The sequence below is a fragment of the Capsaspora owczarzaki genome, assembly GCF_000151315.2.
Source record: "Capsaspora owczarzaki ATCC 30864 unplaced genomic scaffold supercont2.12, whole genome shotgun sequence".
In the NCBI taxonomy this organism is placed as follows: domain Eukaryota; class Filasterea; order Ministeriida; family Capsasporidae; genus Capsaspora; species Capsaspora owczarzaki.
Window position 1 is genome coordinate 480,209 of NW_011887303.1, and position 17,619 is coordinate 497,827.

The 17,619-nt window shown below is 54.3% G+C and overlaps 8 protein-coding genes across 8 annotated transcripts; 3 read left to right on the plus strand and 5 right to left on the minus strand.

Moving 5' to 3' along the window:
• Positions 1–19: 19 nt before the first annotated feature.
• On the plus strand, positions 20–1,437 carry CAOG_06742 (pantothenate synthetase). The gene is made up of 2 exons (XM_004344313.2): positions 20–167; positions 362–1,437. Exons 1-2 carry the CDS (start codon positions 44–46, stop codon positions 1,360–1,362), a joined length of 1,125 nt encoding a protein of 374 aa, XP_004344363.1. The 5' UTR covers positions 20–43; the 3' UTR covers positions 1,363–1,437.
• Positions 1,438–1,555: 118 nt separating this feature from the next.
• On the minus strand, positions 1,556–3,595 carry CAOG_06743 (hypothetical protein; the record flags this gene model as incomplete). Its single annotated transcript, XM_004344314.2, has 5 exons — positions 1,556–1,666; positions 1,736–1,885; positions 1,995–2,141; positions 2,255–2,748; positions 3,142–3,595. 5 exons carry the CDS (start codon positions 3,593–3,595, stop codon positions 1,556–1,558), a joined length of 1,356 nt encoding a protein of 451 aa, XP_004344364.2.
• A 107-nt stretch (positions 3,596–3,702) lies between these two features.
• Positions 3,703–5,422, minus strand: CAOG_06744 (chromodomain protein). Its single transcript, XM_004344315.2, has 8 exons — positions 5,289–5,422; positions 4,940–5,026; positions 4,759–4,846; positions 4,557–4,667; positions 4,355–4,477; positions 4,103–4,287; positions 3,913–3,983; positions 3,703–3,808 (listed from the first exon to the last, which is right to left on the minus strand). Exons 1-8 carry the CDS (start codon positions 5,379–5,381, stop codon positions 3,745–3,747), a joined length of 822 nt encoding a protein of 273 aa, XP_004344365.1. The 5' UTR covers positions 5,382–5,422; the 3' UTR covers positions 3,703–3,744.
• A 400-nt stretch (positions 5,423–5,822) lies between these two features.
• CAOG_06745 (protein phosphatase 2) lies at positions 5,823–9,092 on the plus strand. Its single transcript, XM_004344316.2, has 7 exons — positions 5,823–6,088; positions 6,743–6,894; positions 6,981–7,310; positions 7,480–8,130; positions 8,234–8,449; positions 8,553–8,790; positions 8,882–9,092. The coding sequence occupies exons 1-7, from the start codon at positions 5,914–5,916 to the stop codon at positions 8,890–8,892; spliced, it is 1,773 nt and encodes a 590-aa protein (XP_004344366.2). The 5' UTR covers positions 5,823–5,913; the 3' UTR covers positions 8,893–9,092.
• A 4-nt stretch (positions 9,093–9,096) lies between these two features.
• On the minus strand, positions 9,097–10,034 carry CAOG_06746 (hypothetical protein; the record flags this gene model as incomplete). The annotated part of the gene is made up of 2 exons (XM_004344317.2): positions 9,097–9,134; positions 9,296–10,034. 2 exons carry the CDS (start codon positions 10,032–10,034, stop codon positions 9,097–9,099), a joined length of 777 nt encoding a protein of 258 aa, XP_004344367.1.
• A 326-nt stretch (positions 10,035–10,360) lies between these two features.
• CAOG_06747 (hypothetical protein) lies at positions 10,361–12,227 on the minus strand (the record flags this gene model as incomplete). Its single annotated transcript, XM_004344318.1, has 4 exons — positions 10,361–10,465; positions 10,577–11,112; positions 11,429–11,558; positions 11,946–12,227. 4 exons carry the CDS (start codon positions 12,225–12,227, stop codon positions 10,361–10,363), a joined length of 1,053 nt encoding a protein of 350 aa, XP_004344368.1.
• A 191-nt stretch (positions 12,228–12,418) lies between these two features.
• Positions 12,419–13,527, plus strand: CAOG_06748 (expressed sequence). The gene has a single exon (XM_004344319.2). The coding sequence runs from the start codon at positions 12,447–12,449 to the stop codon at positions 13,371–13,373; it is 927 nt and encodes a 308-aa protein (XP_004344369.1). The 5' UTR covers positions 12,419–12,446; the 3' UTR covers positions 13,374–13,527.
• A 260-nt stretch (positions 13,528–13,787) lies between these two features.
• CAOG_06749 (hypothetical protein) lies at positions 13,788–17,128 on the minus strand (the record flags this gene model as incomplete). The annotated part of the gene is made up of 2 exons (XM_004344320.2): positions 15,262–17,128; positions 13,788–14,364 (listed from the first exon to the last, which is right to left on the minus strand). The coding sequence occupies exons 1-2, from the start codon at positions 16,911–16,913 to the stop codon at positions 13,788–13,790; spliced, it is 2,229 nt and encodes a 742-aa protein (XP_004344370.1). The 5' UTR covers positions 16,914–17,128.
• Between the last annotated feature and the right edge of the window lie 491 nt (positions 17,129–17,619).

The following is a 17,619-nucleotide window of genomic DNA, read 5'->3' on the forward strand; positions in this document are numbered from 1 at the left end:
CTCAGATTTAAAGTTGGAAGGCCTTCAGTCATTCCCCATCTCAATGCATTTCCTGCAATCGGTGACTGCTGCCGCGCTGCGCTTCCCCGCGCGCCCCGTTGGCGTGTCTGCAATGCTGTACCGTCGAATGGGCTCCACCGCGGCCTCAACCGCTGCGTCGATCGAACGTACGGTGATGCTAGCAACGAAAAATGAGTGGTTTTTTCATTTAAAATGCTCTTCCATACTGACTTGTTCACTAATTTCCACCCGACTCTCAACAAACTGGTACCTTTTTGCTTCCATACTCTCCATGAATCCAATTTCAATCCCCAATTTCTTCCGTCATTGTCTCTTTGGTCACGGTTTCGGCATGACGCAGCGTACTCGCCCGGTCGCTTGGCCAAGCAAGTCGCAGCGCGCCATCCGACCAAGCACACGCTGTTTGTGGCCAAGACGGTTGCCGAGATGCGCCAGGCACGGCACGAGCTGCGCCAGGTCCAGTTCCAGCAGCAGCAGCAGGAGGGCGGATCAAGCCCACCCGCCACCAGCCACACGACCGAGGTCGGGTTTGTCCCGACAATGGGATGTCTGCACCAAGGGCACCTGTCGCTGATGCGGCAGGCCAAGAAGGACTCGCGCGCGGTCGTCGCGTCCATCTTTGTCAATCCGTCCCAATTTGCCGCGAACGAGGACTTTGACAAGTATCCGCGGCAGGACAAGGACGACCTGGCAATGTGCGCAAAAGAAGGCGTTGACCTCGTCTTCCTGCCGGAAGTGGCGGAAATGTACCACGGCAGCACGGGCACCGATGCGTTCGGCAAGGTTGGCACGTTCGTCGAGGTTCGCGGCAAGTCCCAGCTGCTCGAAGGCTCGGTGCGGCCGCACTTCTTCCTGGGTGTCGCCACGGTTGTGAGCAAGCTCTTCAACATTGTTCAGCCAACAACGGCCTTCTTCGGGCAAAAGGACGTCCAGCAGTGCGTGATTCTCCGTCAGATGGTCCACGACCTCTTCATGCCGCTGAACATTCGCGTCTGCCCGACCGTTCGTGAGAAGGATGGTCTGGCCATGAGCAGTCGCAACGTGTATCTGTCCCCCGAAGAACGCGCCATTGCGCCAATCATGTACCGGGGCATGCAAGCCGCCCTCAACGAGCACTATTTGAAACGTGGCGAGCGCAGCGCCGCTGCTCTCCGCGAGGTCGTCCGCCAGGTGATTGCAACCGAGCCGAGTGTCACCATTCAGTACATTTCCATTGCCGATGGCAACTCTCTGCAGGAGGTGGACACGATTGACGACAAGAACGGCGCCATCCTTTCCGGCGCCATCAAGGTTGGCAAGACCCGTCTGATTGACAACATTTTGCTGGACTTTAAGATGTAATTACAGCTATCATTTTTTTCTGTTCTTTGGTTTCCATCGTTTGTTCAAAAAAGCAAATGCGACCGTTCGTTTGTTTTTGTTTGCGTTCCGTTTTGCGACAATCACCAAAGCGGCATGAATCAGAGGATAACTTGGGAGATAACTAACTGACTTGAAAATACAACTGAGAGACACGCAACAAAATCAGACAATGTTAAGAGTGCCGAGTGGTAGAATGTAAACTCAAAGCCGCTCCGCATTCTCGTGACGACAGCCTTCGCTTGGCATCGGTGGCAAGCATCATAGCCTTGCCGAATTGTTGTATCTGATACAAAGATTGAAGCAAATTGAGCAAACAGGTGGGTCATTCATCGGCAATTCGCTGCCTGCTCACCTTGACCATCGCCTCGACTTTGAGCTCTGCCACCCGAATCTTTTCCCAACCAACATGCAGCTTGCAATCGCCTCGCTTGAGCATGCAGCACGAGCCGTTTGTTTCGAGATGTCCACAGACATCCTTGTTTGTGTATTGCCGGATGATATTCTGTGCGGCGAACCCAAGGACGTATTTCGAGTCAGTCTATGGCTTTTGGCATGTCAAAACAAGCACAGATTCGTCCTCTACATCTCTCCGACATTTTGCCACACTATACCTTGCGTTTCATTTTGCGGTTGTGCTGTGTGCAAAATATCGCAAGATTGCGACAGTAGCTATCGACTGACTCTTGATAGTTGCAAAAGACGTCATTCTCCGCAGCGTCTCCTGCCACCCAGCCCATGGTTGGGACACGTTGTGAAACCTGGTTTGTACAAAGCATTCAGCGGAACGCACGGCAAAGCAAATGGCCATGAGAGAAGCCACCACAACAACAAAATCGTCCGCAAACTCTGAGACCCAAAGCACAAACAAAACCTTTGCAAAGCAGGACTCCAAGTGCTTCACAATCGACAGGCCAGTGAGGGACGAGCCACAGGAAAAGCAGTCAACCTCGCCGAGGTCGCCGGCACCATCAACACGACGCTTTTTGGTCGCGTGTTTGCCGTCGTCGTCATCGTCATCGCCGTCAGAAGCATCGTCGTCGTGGTCAGATCCGCCGTCCTCGCGCTCGCGCTTCACTGGCGTGCTTTCTGCAGGGGACTCTGGCTTGAGATTGGGTATCCGAGCGAGATGAAGCATGAGGTCGCGCATGGTTTGATTGATGGCGAGAACCTCTTGCTTTCGGAGCTCCATCGTCTCTTCCAGCTGCTGCAACACGCGCTCGTCGTCGTCGGTCGCCGCTGCGACGGCAAAAGTGACGTGAGACTGCTGGTTCCATTGAGCTTGCGTTGGCGGCAGCACTCGCCGGATTGCGCGAGCAGCCACGCTGATTCCGCACGCTGCTGTGCAATACTTTGATCCCACGCCAGCTGGCTGATCGCATCCGGCGTTCCTACACGACGCAAAGCTCTTTTAAAGTGCGAGTGCGAGCCAAGAAAGCCAGGTCAGCAATCGGGGCTCAAATGTCTCAAGGCAGCAATTGAAATGCAGAAACGTTTGGTGATAATTCTACAACGATTTCCAAATACATCCCTCGAGTAGCAATGTATTTGGCTTGTACTTGATTCGCCGTGCTGCGTTCTGAGCTGTTTGAGAGAAAATCAAGTATCCGATACGAAGTTGGTTTTGCGAACATTGCAAAGGCGTCATGCGGATCGATATACTCGACCGGCACTACTCTGATACTCTGATTCTCTGAGACTCTGATTTTCTGATTTTCTGAGACTCTGAGACTCTGATCTGAGTGCATTAGGATTGGTTACCTCGACAGAGCGGGCAGACGTAGCTCTCGACAATCCGCACCACTTCCTGCGATAGGTTGACACAGTCTGCGTGGCATCCGACGCTGCAGTTGTCGCAGGTGACTGTCGGACGGCCTTCGGTCGGGATTGCTGGCGACTGGCAGAGGCAGAAGCCATGGACGGCAGCTGAACCAGACCCCATCCCCGTCCCCGTCCCAGGCCCCGTCCCAGATCCAGACGCAGACAAGCTGGAGGACGGCATTGAGGCTGTGGCGGCGGCGGCGGTGGCAAAGGGGAAGTCGGAGAGCGAAGCGGACGAGGCCGGTGCCGGCGTTTGAGCGGAGGACGAGCTCCCACTCGCCGCAGCCGTGCTCGAAGCACTGGCAGTGGTCGCAGCGAGGGCATTGGCAGCCGCAGCAGCCAGGACGGCGGCAGTGGCGGCGGCGATGGCGTCCTCAGTGATTGCAGAGGACATTGACCAAACGAACAAGAGACAGAGAAAGAGACTGAGACAAGTTATCTCAGACTCGGACATTAATGGAAGCGACCATCGTAAATGTAGACGGAGGGTTGAGAGAGAAGGGAGGGGAAAAAAGTCTGTTTATTGCGAACGGAAATTTTGCTTCACAACTTGGAACGACGAGAGGCAAACTTGATCAGCGCTTCAGCACATTCGTCGGACGCCCAGCTGCAAGACAAGATGGCAGAAAGATTCGATACAAAGAGCAAGCAGAGATGGTCAGCTGCGAGATGAAAACCCCCACGCGAGAGCAACAACAGCGAGATACGTACCGTTGGCTAAGCAAATTGCATTCTCGCTCGTTTGTGTCGAGGTAAGCAGGGATCAGCTTCTCCCGGATGAGCTGTCGAGAGAGAGAGTGTGTGTGTAAGGTGGATTGAAAGATAGGCTCGTTTTGAGTTCAATGCGAGGCAATGCAAGGACGGACGAAATGACAAGCATCGAAACGGAGCGTGAACTGACCTTCTTGCAGTCCAGCAACGAGCCAGGCGGCTTGTCGGCCAACTTGGCAACACGCTCCTGGACCTTTTGCCGGAACTCTTCCGGAGAAAAGACAGCACTGAACAAGCCGGCTTGGAAGCACTCGTTCGCATTGAAGGTTCGTCCCAAAATCAGCACCTCGTTTGCGCGCGCCATGCCCATGATTGCTGGCGAGAATCAACGCCATGTTAGAGTTGGTGATAGCAGAGTCGTTTGAGCGCGTCCTTTTCTTACCTGGGAAGGTCATTGACGACACTGCCTCGGGCGATTGGCCAAGATCCGTGAATGGAGTGTAAATGGTCGCATCCGCACTGGCGTAGACAAAGTCCGCGTGAGGAATGATGGTTGCGCCGATGCCTGTCAGCGTGAAAGGGAGAGACAAGCGCGAGTCAGCGGTTGTTTCCACAGCCAGACACACAAAGCAATCCGTGCTTACCGACGGCTGGGCCGTTCAAAGCCAGCACAAGGATTTTCGGGAAGGTGATGAATCGAATGGCAAACTTGGAGAATCGGTTGCGAGAAGCGTCCAACATTGCTTGCGGGCCGTCTATCACATCACAAGCAAGCGACAAAAAATCAGTTCCAAACACATGCTCCGAGAGATTGAACAAGACGGAAAGCAAACGCAAGACACAAACCTGGGTTTTCGGCGGCTTCGGCGTACTGCTGATTCATGCTTGCGAGATCGTTTCCGCTGGAAAAGTACTTTCCGTTGCCCGACAGCACCTATGAATGATGCCAAGCAGCAGATGCAGATGAGCGCTTTCCTGGACAATCTCAGCAGAATTCTCTCCAAATCGGTTTCACAAAATACTGCACCACGATATTCACGCCATCCGTTTGCGCCGCATAATCCAGGGCGCGGACAATGTTGTCGTACAGCGGTCCATCAATCGCATTGTACTTCTACGCAATCACAATTCGAGTTGAACATACGAGTCGTTAGAATCACCAATTGTGCAAACAAATCACAGGTCGAAACTTGGATCCATCCGAAGTTCATCCACATATTCGTATCCATGATTCAAATACCCCCATTTTTCGCTTAGCTTCTCCCCAAACTCCAAGAGCCGGGTTGAAACACTGAAGATCAAACAAATCCCGTCGGAAGTCGGAAGAGCGGGATTTGAGCGGAGAGAGTGCGCCGGGTTTTGCCCAACGGACTGACCTTCGGGCGGTCGAGCGTCATCCACAGGACGCCGTGCTCTGCATCGAGCACCAGCTGGAGCGATGGGAAGGTCGGCGGCGGTGGAATCGGCATTGGAGAGGGCAGCAAGTTGGAAAAGTACCCAAAAAACAAAAAAGCTTGACTGAGCATCCAAATCCAGCCCAGATCGAGGTAGTTAGTTGAAGCGAGTGCAAAGTGGATGAGTGTGTTGGATGAATGGCAGCAGATTGGGCAGACCAGCGAAAAAGCCCAGACGAGTGGAGATTTGAGGTTTTTTTTGTGAGTCAGTGTTTCAAACCACGGCACTCGCATCGGGGTCGCTCCACCTACAAGGACAGTGCAGTCAGACATTGACCAACTTTGCTCCCTTTCAATTTAAGACCTCAGGCGGCAGCATGAGAGACTCGGCGCAGCTTTCTTCATCGTTTCAAAGCAATAAAGCCGCCACTCATCTCCACTCCAACTCCAGCCCCCCTCCACTTTTTTTGTTTTACTGATCTGAATAAACTCGCGATTTGCATCTCACAATTTCATCATTTTCACAGATCTCTCGCCATCTCAGAAAACCCTGCTCACTCTTCTTTAAACAAAAAAACCCCACTTGCAAAGAGAACGAACTCAAACGATGGCTACACCGATGGACGAAGGAGACGACTCGCTGTACCCGATTGCGGTGCTGATTGACGAGCTGAAGAACGACGACGTGCAGCTGCGTCTCAACTCCATCCGCCGCCTGTCGACGATCGGCCTTGCGCTTGGCGAGGAGCGAACGCGCGTCGAGCTCGTCCCTTTCCTCAACGGTCCGTTCTCTGTCTCTGTCTCTCTGTCTTTTTCTGTCTCTCTCTCTGTCCCTCCCCTCCCCTTCCGTTCGCTCTCCCCTTCTCGTTCGCTCTTTCATTCTCGTTCTCGTTCTCGTTCTCGTTCTTCTTCACTCGGTTTTCGGTTTCCTTTGAGTTTTGTTTGCTTTCATCGTTCAAAAAGCAGACTTTTTTATTATTTTTTATTATTTTTTTTTTATTTTTTGTTCTTTGCTGTTTCTCTCTTTGGCACAATGTGAGGCTGCTGCGGCTGAACGCCGTCCCTCTGTTTTGGTGGCTTGGCTGGCTTGAAGACAGAGTGCGCGGGAGAGTGGTGGCTGCGGTGGCGCTGCTGCTCCTGCGAACGCTGGGCCGAAGTGAAAAAAAAAAAAACGGAAATAAAAAAATGAAAAAAAAAATCGAATGCAAACAAATCGCTGGTTAGTGAGCGGTCGTCGTATCCGATGCCATATTTAAGCAGCTTTAGTGATACGGCGCTCTAATACCCACCTCTACCATTTTCTTGCTTGGTGGCTTTTTTTTTCTTTTTCTTTTTTTTTTGTTAGTCTTCCTCTCATCGCTCTCACTCTTGTCCAAAAGCTCATTCACTCACTTAACAACAAAAACTTGCGCTGTTTGTTTCCCTCTGACGCGCAGACTCGATCGACGACGAGGATGAAGTCCTGCAGGCTCTGGCTGAAGAGCTTGGCAACTTTGTCCCGCTGGTCGGCGGCCCCGAGCACGCTCACACACTCCTGGCACCCCTCGAGAGCCTCGCTGGCGTCGAAGAGACTGCCGTGCGCGAGAAGGTAAAAACAACCCACGTCGTGTCGTGTCTGACTCGCTGTCTGTCTCAGTTGGCTCATTCTTATTTTTTTTTTCTGTCTTCCTCTAGGCCGTTCTCTCGCTCCGCAAGATCGCCGAGAGCCTCGACGTTGCACAGCTGGACACGCACCTGGTGCCGCTCGTCCACCGCCTTGCCACGGGCGATTGGTTTACATCGCGCATCTCTGCCTGCGGCCTTTTCGCCGCTGCGTACAGGCTCAACAACGATGCCAAGAAGGCCGAGCTTCGTCAGAGCTTTGCGCAGCTGTGCATTGACGAGACCCCGATGGTTCGTCGCGCCGCTGCCGCCAAGTTTGGCGAGTTTGCCGGTGTCATCGAGCCCGCCTTTGTCAAGACCGAGCTCATGACTGCCTTCACTGCCCTTGCCCAAGACGAGCAGGTTTGTGTGCTTGTTTGCTTTTTCTTTTTGTCTGTGACGTGTGTGGAGGCATGAATTTCGTTGTGCTCATACGTTGTTGCCTATTTTTTTTCTTTGTTTTTTCTTTTGGTTGCACTACCTCCTCTTCCGTTCTCTTCTCTTCTCTTCTGTTCTCTTCTCTTCCTCTCAGGACTCGGTTCGCCTTCTCGCTGTCGAGGGCGGCGTCGCCATCGCTCGCTTGCTCACTCCTGCAGAGAATGAGACCTTGATCATGCCATCGGTTCGCGCCGCAGCCGTCGACAAGTCATGGCGTGTGCGCTACATGCTCGCTGACAAGCTCATCGATCTGCAGCGCGCCGTCGGCACTGAAATCACCAAGGCCGACCTGCTCAACTTCTTTGTGGCTCTGCTCAAGGACAACGAGGCCGAGGTCCGCACCATTGCCTCCCAAAAGATCCCCGATTTTGCCAACAACCTCGACGAGGACGTCCGCCTCAACGCTGTGCTCACCCTCATGATGCCGTGCGTCAAGGAGCTGTCCAACGACAACTCGCAGCACGTTCGCTCTGCTCTTGCCTCGGTGGTCATGCTTCTCGCTCCCATTCTCGGCCGAGACCACACCGTCGAGCACCTGCTCCCCGTCTTCCTGCAGCTCCTCAAGGACGAGTTCCCCGAAGTTCGCCTCAACATCATTTCCAAGCTCGACTGCGTCAACCGCGTCATTGGCATTGACATGCTGTCCCAGTCCCTCCTCCCTGCGATTGTGGATCTTGCAGAGGACCGACAGTGGCGTGTGCGTCTCGCCATCATCGAGTACATTCCTCTCCTCGCTTCCCAGCTTGTACGTTGTTGATCTTGCTTTGGGTTTGCATTGAGCCCTGCGGTGTTTGTGGGTTGAATTGTGTTGACTGACTTTTCTGTTTGTTTTGTTTCGTTTTGAGTAGGGCGTCGAGTTCTTTGATGAAAAGCTCAGCAACCTGTGCATGACATGGCTTGGTGACTGCGTTTTCAGCATCCGCGAGGCTGCCACCCTCAACATCAAGAAGCTTGTCGATACCTTCGGCCTCGACTGGGCCCGATCCAGCATCATTCCCAAGGTTTTGTCCATGTACCGACACCCTAACTACCTTTACCGCATGACCACTCTGTTTGCAGTGAATGTAAGCGGCGAGGCAGATGATGTGGTTGCTTATTTTCGGTGGGGGGGGCTATGTGTGACTAACTTGTTGTTTCTGCGCTCCTCTGCCAACCCCGCTCTAATAGCTCCTCATCGACGTTGTCGACGTCGACTCCCTCACCCACATGATTCTGCCTGTTGTTTTGCCGATGGCCAAGGACACCGTCCCCAACGTGCGCTTCAACGTTGCCAAGACCCTTGAGAAGATTGCCATGCGCATCTCCAAGGATGTTATCGAGACTCACATGAAGCCCGTCTTGCAAAGCTTGCAAGAAGATGGCGATGGTGATGTCAAGTACTTTGCCACGCACGCTCTTGAAGCTGGTATGTTGCAGAAGCACGAACGTCGGGTTTGACTTTTGACGAGGTACTGACGTTTTATTTTTGTCCTTTTCGTTTGCTTCTCAATGAACAGCTGGCGTGTAAAACCTCCAGTACCTACCCGTTGAGAAAATTTGGATTGCTGTTACAATCTTTTTCCCCCCTCCTCCTCCTCCTTCTCCTAGTGTGCATTTCACTGTCTTGTTTTCCTTCGCTGCTGACTGCCCCGTTGTCGTGTCGAGTTTTAAGTGTGTACCTTTGCTGCATAACTATGTTTCCAAACGACTATTGTTGATGTCGATCAAGCTTTTACTTGTGGTGTTGCGTTCGAATTGAAAACCTGCGGGCTTGTCGCAGCATCAAACCAGCAAACCAAGGCAAAACACACAACGCAGGCCATGCTCACCAAACCCATGCAGTACAAAAATAGATGTGCAAAACAAAACAAAGAAAAAGCCAAAGCGAGATCAAGCTCAGTTTTCTGGCTCCTCCGAGCCAGCAGAGTCACCTTCCTTCTTGTCAAACTTTGGACGACGAGGGCCACGGCGACGAGCAGTGCCGGGTGCAGCGGCAGCAGAAGCAGCAGTTGCCGAGTCCTGCCCTTCAGGCGAGCTTGGCTCGGGTTCAGCTACAGCAGCAGCGGGAGCGACGTGTTCGCTGGTTTCCACAGGAGCGGAAGCAGCAACGGCAGCAGGAGCAGCGGCAGCAGCGGCAGCAACAGCAGCAGCGGCAGCGGCGGCCAGGTTTTCAGCGGTTGCTTGCTCGAGCGAATTCAAACGGACGAGCGAATCGACCGGCTCCGAAGCGGGCGTTTCCGGGACGGCCTCGTCAGGCGTGTCTTCAGCAGCTTGCAGAACTTGCATTGACAGAGGCACAGGCTTTTCCACTGGCGCAGCAGCAGGGGCAGGCTTCTCAACAGGCTCTGTGACAGCCGCGGTCGTAGTCGCAGGCTCGGCAGAAACAGGGACTGCCACTACTGCAGGAGCAGAAGCAGGAGCCGATGCAGCAGAAACCACCGCAGCATCTCCTGCAACGGGAGCAGCAGGAGTGCTGCCAGCGGCCGGTTTCTTCTTTCGAGGGGCAGGAACGGGAGCAGGGCCATCATCCACAGGCTCGGCCGGCACGACAACAGCTGGCTCGGAGGGCTTGGGGGCAGCCGCAGCCGATTGTTTGGCAAAGTTCACCTTGAAATGCGGCTTGCAGTACGGCTTTTCGCTGAGCATGGCAAAGTCGCCTCGCTTGAGCATGATGCCACATTCCGTGCATGCGACGGTTGGCTCGGCAGTAGCAGCAGGAGCAGTCGCAGAAGCAGGTGCTCCGATAACCTATCAAGTCAATCCACAAAAACTGAATACTGCGAGACTTGACCAAGATAGAGATGAAGCAAGAAAGAGAACTCCAAATTACCGGTAATACGCGAACTCCAACGGGCGGGCGGCGCGTTGGCTCTGCACTGGTGGTCTCAGGTGCAGTAGGTGCAGGCGTGGTATTGGCTGCTGCTGCGGCCGCATCCTGTGACGATCGACAGGAACGATAGGTCAGTTCACGTCCCAGAATACGCATGCGGCAGAGCTCATCCATCGAGGCAAACCTTTTCCATTGCGCCCTTAGCTTCAAGAGCCTGTTGGTTGACAACAGCCTTCATAGTTTGATCGAGATCGCCAAAGCGGGACGTTCGCTGCAGTGAAGTCACAAACAAACAACACCCAACCAAAGTCACGAAAGGTGAGATGGCGCTCCAATCCTATTCACCACTTGCTCCATAACTCGACAAACAATTGTCCCATACCTGTGCAGGGGCGGGTGCCGCTGGTCGCGGCGCTGATTGCGGCCGAGCGCTCGGTTGGGGCTCATCTTCAGCGTCCGTATCGCTGGTGTCGTCGTCCGAGTCCGTGCCAGAGCCGCTGTCGTCGTCGTTTGCCGGAGCAGAGGGCGAGGAGGGCCCGTTTGCAGTGGACGATGCAGTCGGCACTGCGGGCGGTGGCTTTGGGCGTCGCGGAGCTGGCTGGGGACGCGGAGCAGCAGCAGCTGCGGCAGGAACGGGAGCAGCAGCGCTGGATGGGGTTGCAGTTATGGCAGGAGAAGACGCGCCAGCGCTGGATTTCTTCAAAAGAGCCACACATTCGTCACAAACACGCTGCGGCTTGGAGGACATCGGAAGGAGCCACGACTGCGAAGTGCAATTTCCGCACGCGACTTTGCCACAGTTGCGGCAATGGTGCTTGCGGTTGAAGGTGGTAAACTTGCTGTTTTGACAAACCATGCAAGTCGTTACTTTGGCGTCAGGGACCCACACTGCCGCAACGTGGCTCAAGGGAACTTTGCCTGATTGTTCGAACAATTTGAAACAGTTGAAAAATAAATGGAAGGACAGCAATCGCAACGGCGTGTAGATACGAGGACGGTAGCATGATGCTTTCACTCACCCTTTTTCTGAGTTGCCTTTTCGATATACTGCTGAAGCAGCGAAAGCCAGTGCGCCTTGTCAGCAGCGCTGTGGGAAATGACATGGAAGGACTTGGTTTTGTGGCTGATCTGGAATCCGTTCATGGCATCTTAGAGAACATCAATAGAATTAAGAGTAAGGGGTGAGTGGAATGATACAATGGGAGCAGCAGCAGCAGGAGGAGCTGACACGCACCAAAATCAATATTGTTCTCCGAGTCGTAAACGGTCGGGAGGTAGTGGCATTGGGCAGTGACAGTCATTTGGTCCAATTCGAGGGCGACTTGCTTGGCATAGCGGCCTTTCGCCAACGATGTTCCGTACACCTTGAAAATAAGAAAAGTCGTGTCGACCATCATCGAGTGAGTACTTCCCCACAGAAACGAAAAGACCCAATACAAACGAATCAACAGCTACTTTCCGCATACCAACAGGTCATTGAACATGACAAAATAACGGGGCTTGAGCGATTTGCGGCATTGCTTGAGCAGAGTGCCTTCATGCAGAAAGACGCGTCCCGGCGCGAGCAGCGACTGTCGATGATTGAATTTTTTTTTTCCTTCTCAACGTGAGCCAAACAAGACATTTGATTTTTCAACTGGTTGCAATCTCGCAAAATCTCAGACATTTGAACCCAAAATTTGAAAAATTCAACAAAAAAGGGTTTTTCAATGGTTTTTCAATGGTTTTCAATAGGTTTTTTTTTTTCGCACCTGTCCGCCGACGAACGACGCCTGGATTTCGGTGATCTTGTTGATGTTGTACTCGCTCTCTGCGAGCGGCACCGCATCGTCATCCGGGATGGCTGAGGACGCGCGCACGACCACTGGCGGCGACTGTGGGCGGTTTGGCCGCGACGCAGACACGGGCGACGTCGCGCCAGTGCGCGGCGGTGCGACAGGGCCAGAGCCAGAGCCAAACGCAGCGCTCGTCGCCGAGCTCATGGGCACGGCCGCAACGGGCGCCGAGATGAGCGGATGCTGCTGGCTCGACATTGATGGGAGGAAAACGAATGGAAAAAAAAAAAAAAAAAAAAAAAAAAAAAAGGACTGAAAATTTTGTATTGAATTGCATTGGATTTGGATTTGGATTACCGCTGCAGCTTGCAATGCAATGCAAAGGGTACTCAGAGAAGCATGGATCCAAAACAAAATCAAGTTGCTTCACACACTCCTTCTTCTTTCATCTCTTATCATACTGTAATAAACAAACACATGTCGAGCAGTGGAGCATCGACGGCCGGCAACGGGGCGGGTGCGAGCGACATGGCGGCAGAGCGGCTCGCCGTGGCACAGTACGCGACAGTCAATGCCGACGCACTTGGCACTGTGCAGCTGTCGTCGCTGGACACCAACGTGCTGACTGCGACGGCGGGCGCCCCGCGTGAGCACCTGGTCGACCTCGCGCGAGCAATCCAGGACGCGGACGTGACCCTGCGCGCCACGACGGGTGCTAAGATGCAGGTCATTGTCGACCAAATCCGACTGCTTCAGATGCAGGCGCGAGTGTTTATGGAGGAGGCGCGACGCGACGCCGATCTGCACCGCGCTGCGTGTAACTTTACCAAGCGTGCGGGAACCACGTACCATCTGTACCGCCGCGACGGGCCCCAGGACGATGGCGTGCCATACTTGTCACTGTTGTCGCCTGAGGAGTGGGGTGCGCGGGGCACGCCACACACATTTGTCGGATCCTACCGCCTCGAGGCCGACCAGACCTGGACGCCCGTCGAGCGCATCCGCCATCGCGAGGACAACTCTGCGTTTGTGCAGCGATTGCTGGGACCCAACATTATCAAGTACACGGACGCGCCGCTCTTTACGCAGCAGTTGAACATGATTGACAACTCGTACAGCAGCGTCGCGCCGCAACAGCTCCTCGGCCCAAGCAGTAACAGCAGCGGCACCAGCGAGTCGCTTGGATCTGCGGGTGGACAACAGCCACAGGCGGTGCAGAGCTACCAATCCTCACAGTCCATGATGATGATGATGACACCTCAGCAGCAGCAACAAAATCCAATGGCGCAACAGATTCTAAATCAGTCGACCCTGGTTACTCCCGTGCCAAAGCGCCAACTCGGCAACGCCGTTCCACTTCCCGCGTCTGTCCGCCAACCAGAGGGATTTGAGCAAGCGCAATGACGGATGGTTGAGATTGTTGGATGATCTTCAATGTGCTTTTTGTTCATTCTTGTTAAAATGGAGAAAAAACAATGAAAACCAAACCCCAAAATACAAACACAGTCTGTAGAATGGTCATTCTATGGCAGCAGATAATAAACAGGGAATAAACGCATGCATTAAAAGATCAGGAGTGACAATGGCACAAAAGCAAAAGAAAGAAAGAAAAAAAAGTACAAGAGAACGTGAAAGTCGGGGTAAAAATCAAAACAATGTCTACAATCACGACAACAGCGTAGAGATGCTAGTTTGAAAAAATGAGCACGAGCAAATGAGAAACAAGAGCTTGAATTCGGGGGGAAGAATAAGCTGGGGGGTGTGTGTGATAGGATGAAGCAATGACGGAGAAAAAACAATGACGAAAAGTGAGCGAAATCAGCTGGATCCGGATGCAGCTTCGACGGGCAGCAGGTGAGGAAGCTCGCTTGCAGAGCCAGACGCAAGCGTCGCACTGGGAGTAGCATGGCCGTCCTGATCCAACGCAGCGTCGGACGAGATGCGCAGATACGCGTCCGTCACAACGTTGGGATTGTTCTCCCGACGCGCATGTCGTCGCAAATGCATGGCGAGATGGTCGGACCGCCGGAAGGTGTGTCCGCACCGTGCACACAAGTACGGCTTTGCACCGCTGTGCTTTTGCATGTGTCGAGTAAGCTCATCGGAGCGCATAAAGGACGACCCGCAATCGGGCCAGGTGCAAGCGTAAGGTCGCTCGCCAGTGTGAATGCGAATGTGCGCTTTGAGGTGCGAGTTTTTCCAATACGACTTGCCACATGTTTCATGAGGACAGACAAACTGCTTGTGCTCCTCGTGGTCGACAGCATACGAGGCCCGACGGCGTTGAACGCGCTTGGCTCGGACAAAGGTGGTCCCATCGTCAACCCGTGAATCATCCGCGTCTTCGTCGCTCTCCTCAGAGTCTTCCTTTTCCTCGCCGGGCGCGGCCTCTGTCCTGATGGCAACAACGGAGATTTCGTCAGCACGAGATGGATGGCTCGAACCAGTCGGTGTGCCATTGCTTTGCTTTCGCCTCCGCGGCGGCTTGATCGACCGGCGTTGCTGCTGCTGTTGTTGTTGTTGATGATGATGCTGGTGTAGTTGCTGATGCTGTTGCTGCTGGTGTTGTACCGACGCTGGAGGATAGACTGTAGGTCCAGTGCCCAGGAAACCAGAAGCAAATGCTGCTGTTGGAGGCAACGCTCCGCCATTTGACTGGGAAGGAAGGACTCCAGGAAATCCCGAAGTAACACCAGGGTGGCCTGCATGCTGGCCGGGCGGGGCAATGAGTTGTTGGTGCTGGCGTTGCAGATCAAGATCAAAATCGGCCTGCGAAGAGGAAGCTGTGAGGTGCAGCGGCTGGTTGACCGGATGAGGAGGCCCTTGTTGGAGGTGTTGGGGTGGGTACATGTACGGTTGCAGGGGCGTCGGGTGGAAGCCTTGCATCCGTAGATGCTGCTGCTGCTGCTGCTGTTGTTGTTGTTGCTGTTGCTGTTGCTGTTGGTGTTGCTGCTGTGGGTGGGCCAGCGGCGTGGACGTCAGGGGCATGCCAGGAGGTGGTGGGAACGAGTTGAATGGTTGTCCGAGTTGACCGGACTGGAGATGCGAGTGGGCATGCTGTGGCAAGTCCTGTGGCGTGAACATGACGGGCGAGCGTTGAAACTCTCCAGATGGAAAGGAGTTGAGTTGCGTTGGCATTCCAGCATGAATGGGGTGTTGTTGTTGCTGCTGCTGCTGCTGCGGTTGCTGCTGCGGTTGTTGTTGTTGTTGTTGTTGTTGTTGTTGTTGCTGCTGCTGCTGCTGTGATTGTTGGGGTTGCTGCTGGTGTTGCGGCTGCGGTTGCTGCATGTACATGGGCGGAGGTGGAAGCATTGAATAGTGCGGCGATGCCGAATTCTGCGAAGCTTGCGAGCTATGCGAGTGATCAAAGCTACCCGATGCTTGCATGGCAACAAACGGACTTAGTGACAGCAAGCTGCTCCGCTGGGAAACGGTGGAGCTGGCGGTACTCATCGAAGCGTTCATCGGAGAGGCGCCCGAAGCAAGCGAATTGTTCGACCACCACGCTAGCTGTGAATTGGGCGCTTGTTGCTGCAGTTGCTGTTGCTGTGCAGGCGTTGTGAGTTGTCCGTTGATGCTCGTGCTGGTTGACAATGCGGCAGAGATGGAGCCGTTTTGCAAGCCCGAGCTGGACACGGAAACCTCCGAAACAACAGCACCACCGTCCACAGGCTCGGCCACAAGCAAAGGCAGCGGACCGGGTTGCGCAGATTTAATGTCGCCAGGGAGGCGTGGTTGCATTGCTTCGTCGAGCGACGAAGAATACATCCGAGATGAAGTTGACTGCTGCTGCTGCTGCTGCTGCTGCTGCTGCGGTTGCAGCTGTTGAGGAAGCGGAAGCTGCGACTGTGGATGCTTGGCCTGTGGGTGCTGCACGATGTGTTGAAGTTGCTGATGCATCTGATGCGGCAGCTGGATGGGTTGCTGGGGCATGGGTTGCGGCTTCCACCCGTAAAACCCCGCAGCAGTGGACATTGGAAGTTGCTGCTGGTGCTGGTGCTGGAGGTGCTGGTGATGCTGCGGCTGCTGCTGCGGCTGCTGCTGCTGCTGCTGCTGCTGCTGCTGCTGCAGTGCATCTGCTGGATTCATGGGCGCAAACCCAGGCATGCGTCCGCCATCGACGGCAGCATAATGGCCGATGGGGTGCGACAGCGGCATTGACGGCATTGACGGCATGTGAGAGGGCATGAGGGGTGGCGGATACGGGAAGATTGGCGGTGGGGCGTGGCTGCTAGGTGCGAACGCGTAAGGGTTGCTACCAGATTGATCCAGCATCATCGAGGAAGACCCAGGCAGCGAGAACATGCTCGGGGACGTGCTGTTCGTGTCCTGCTGCGGCAATCGTGGAGGGAGTGACACGTTGCCACTGCTGCTGCCGTCCGCAGACACGTTCGAAGACGAGGAAAAGGGGGCAACGTCCTGGGACGCTGCAGCGAGACCGCTTGAGCCAGCAGCGAGCCGGTCGTTATCCTGCACTTGAGCTGGATGAAACGCAGTCAGCCCAGCAGCGGCAGGTGGCGGATGCGACGCAAGAGGAGCGGCAAGCGCGCCCCCAGCAAAAGTTGCGCCTGTTGGGTTGCTGCCGTTAAGGAGCTGCTGCTGCTGCTGCTGTTGCTGCGCAGTCTGCTGGTCTGTGCTGCCCGCCGTGCTTGTGCTGGAATGGGGCTGCGCGGTGGTTGTGGAGGCGGGGTGGTCGGCACCACCAGCATAAGGGGCGGCAGGGGCGGGCGATGCGATGAGTCGGGACCGCGTGTCTGGTGGCAGCTGCTGTTGCGGCGGCGGTTGGTGAGCGTGGTCCTGCTGCTGCTGGTTCTGGTTCTGGTTCTGGTTCTGGTTGGGGTGATGGTGATGGTGATGATGATGATGATGATGGTGGTGGTGTTGCTCATTGGACGCGAGCCCTTCGGCTGCTGCAGAGGCCGCTAACGGGTACGTGTTCGACATGATGATGATGATGATGATGATGGCGACGAGACAAACCGCGGCGGCGACACAAAACGACGCGACGACGCCAACGCTGCAGCTCCAAGGACAACGGTGGCAATGACGATGATGACAACGGCAATGACCAACAAAGAAGCTGCTGTCGTGGTTTTGCAGAGTGAACTTTGGCGCTGTCGAGGTGTGATTTGTGATCGAAAAAAAAAAAAAAAAAAAAAGCTGTGGTTTCAAAGGGGAAAATAGAAAAAAAAAAAAAAAAACAATGAAAGGTTCAAACCAACAAGCAAAATGTACGTCAGCAACGGCAGGGGGAAAAACCCGGGAGAAAGTGGACAACGAAAGGAGAGGAAGAGGAAGAGGAAGAGAAAGAGAGGGCATTGGATGGACGATGGGTGGGGAGTGCCTTAAAGAAATGTTGGCTTTGGGGTGTGGGCAAAATGGAAGAGGGAGTGGAATTGGGAATGACAGAGTTGAGTGTGTGAAAGAGAGGGGAAGGAGAGCGCGCAACAGAGTGTGCTTTGTGTGTGTGTGAGTGCATGAGCGTGCGTATGGAGGGCGAAGGGGGGCAAGCAGAGGGCAAGGAAGGATGGAGGGAGGGAGGGGTGGAAATACCGGTGTCACCTCCTCCTCGGCTTCATTCCATCAAATCACCTCCTCTCGGCTTTATTTCGCATCCATCGACGCGTCCTCGACCCCCAACCTGCAAGGA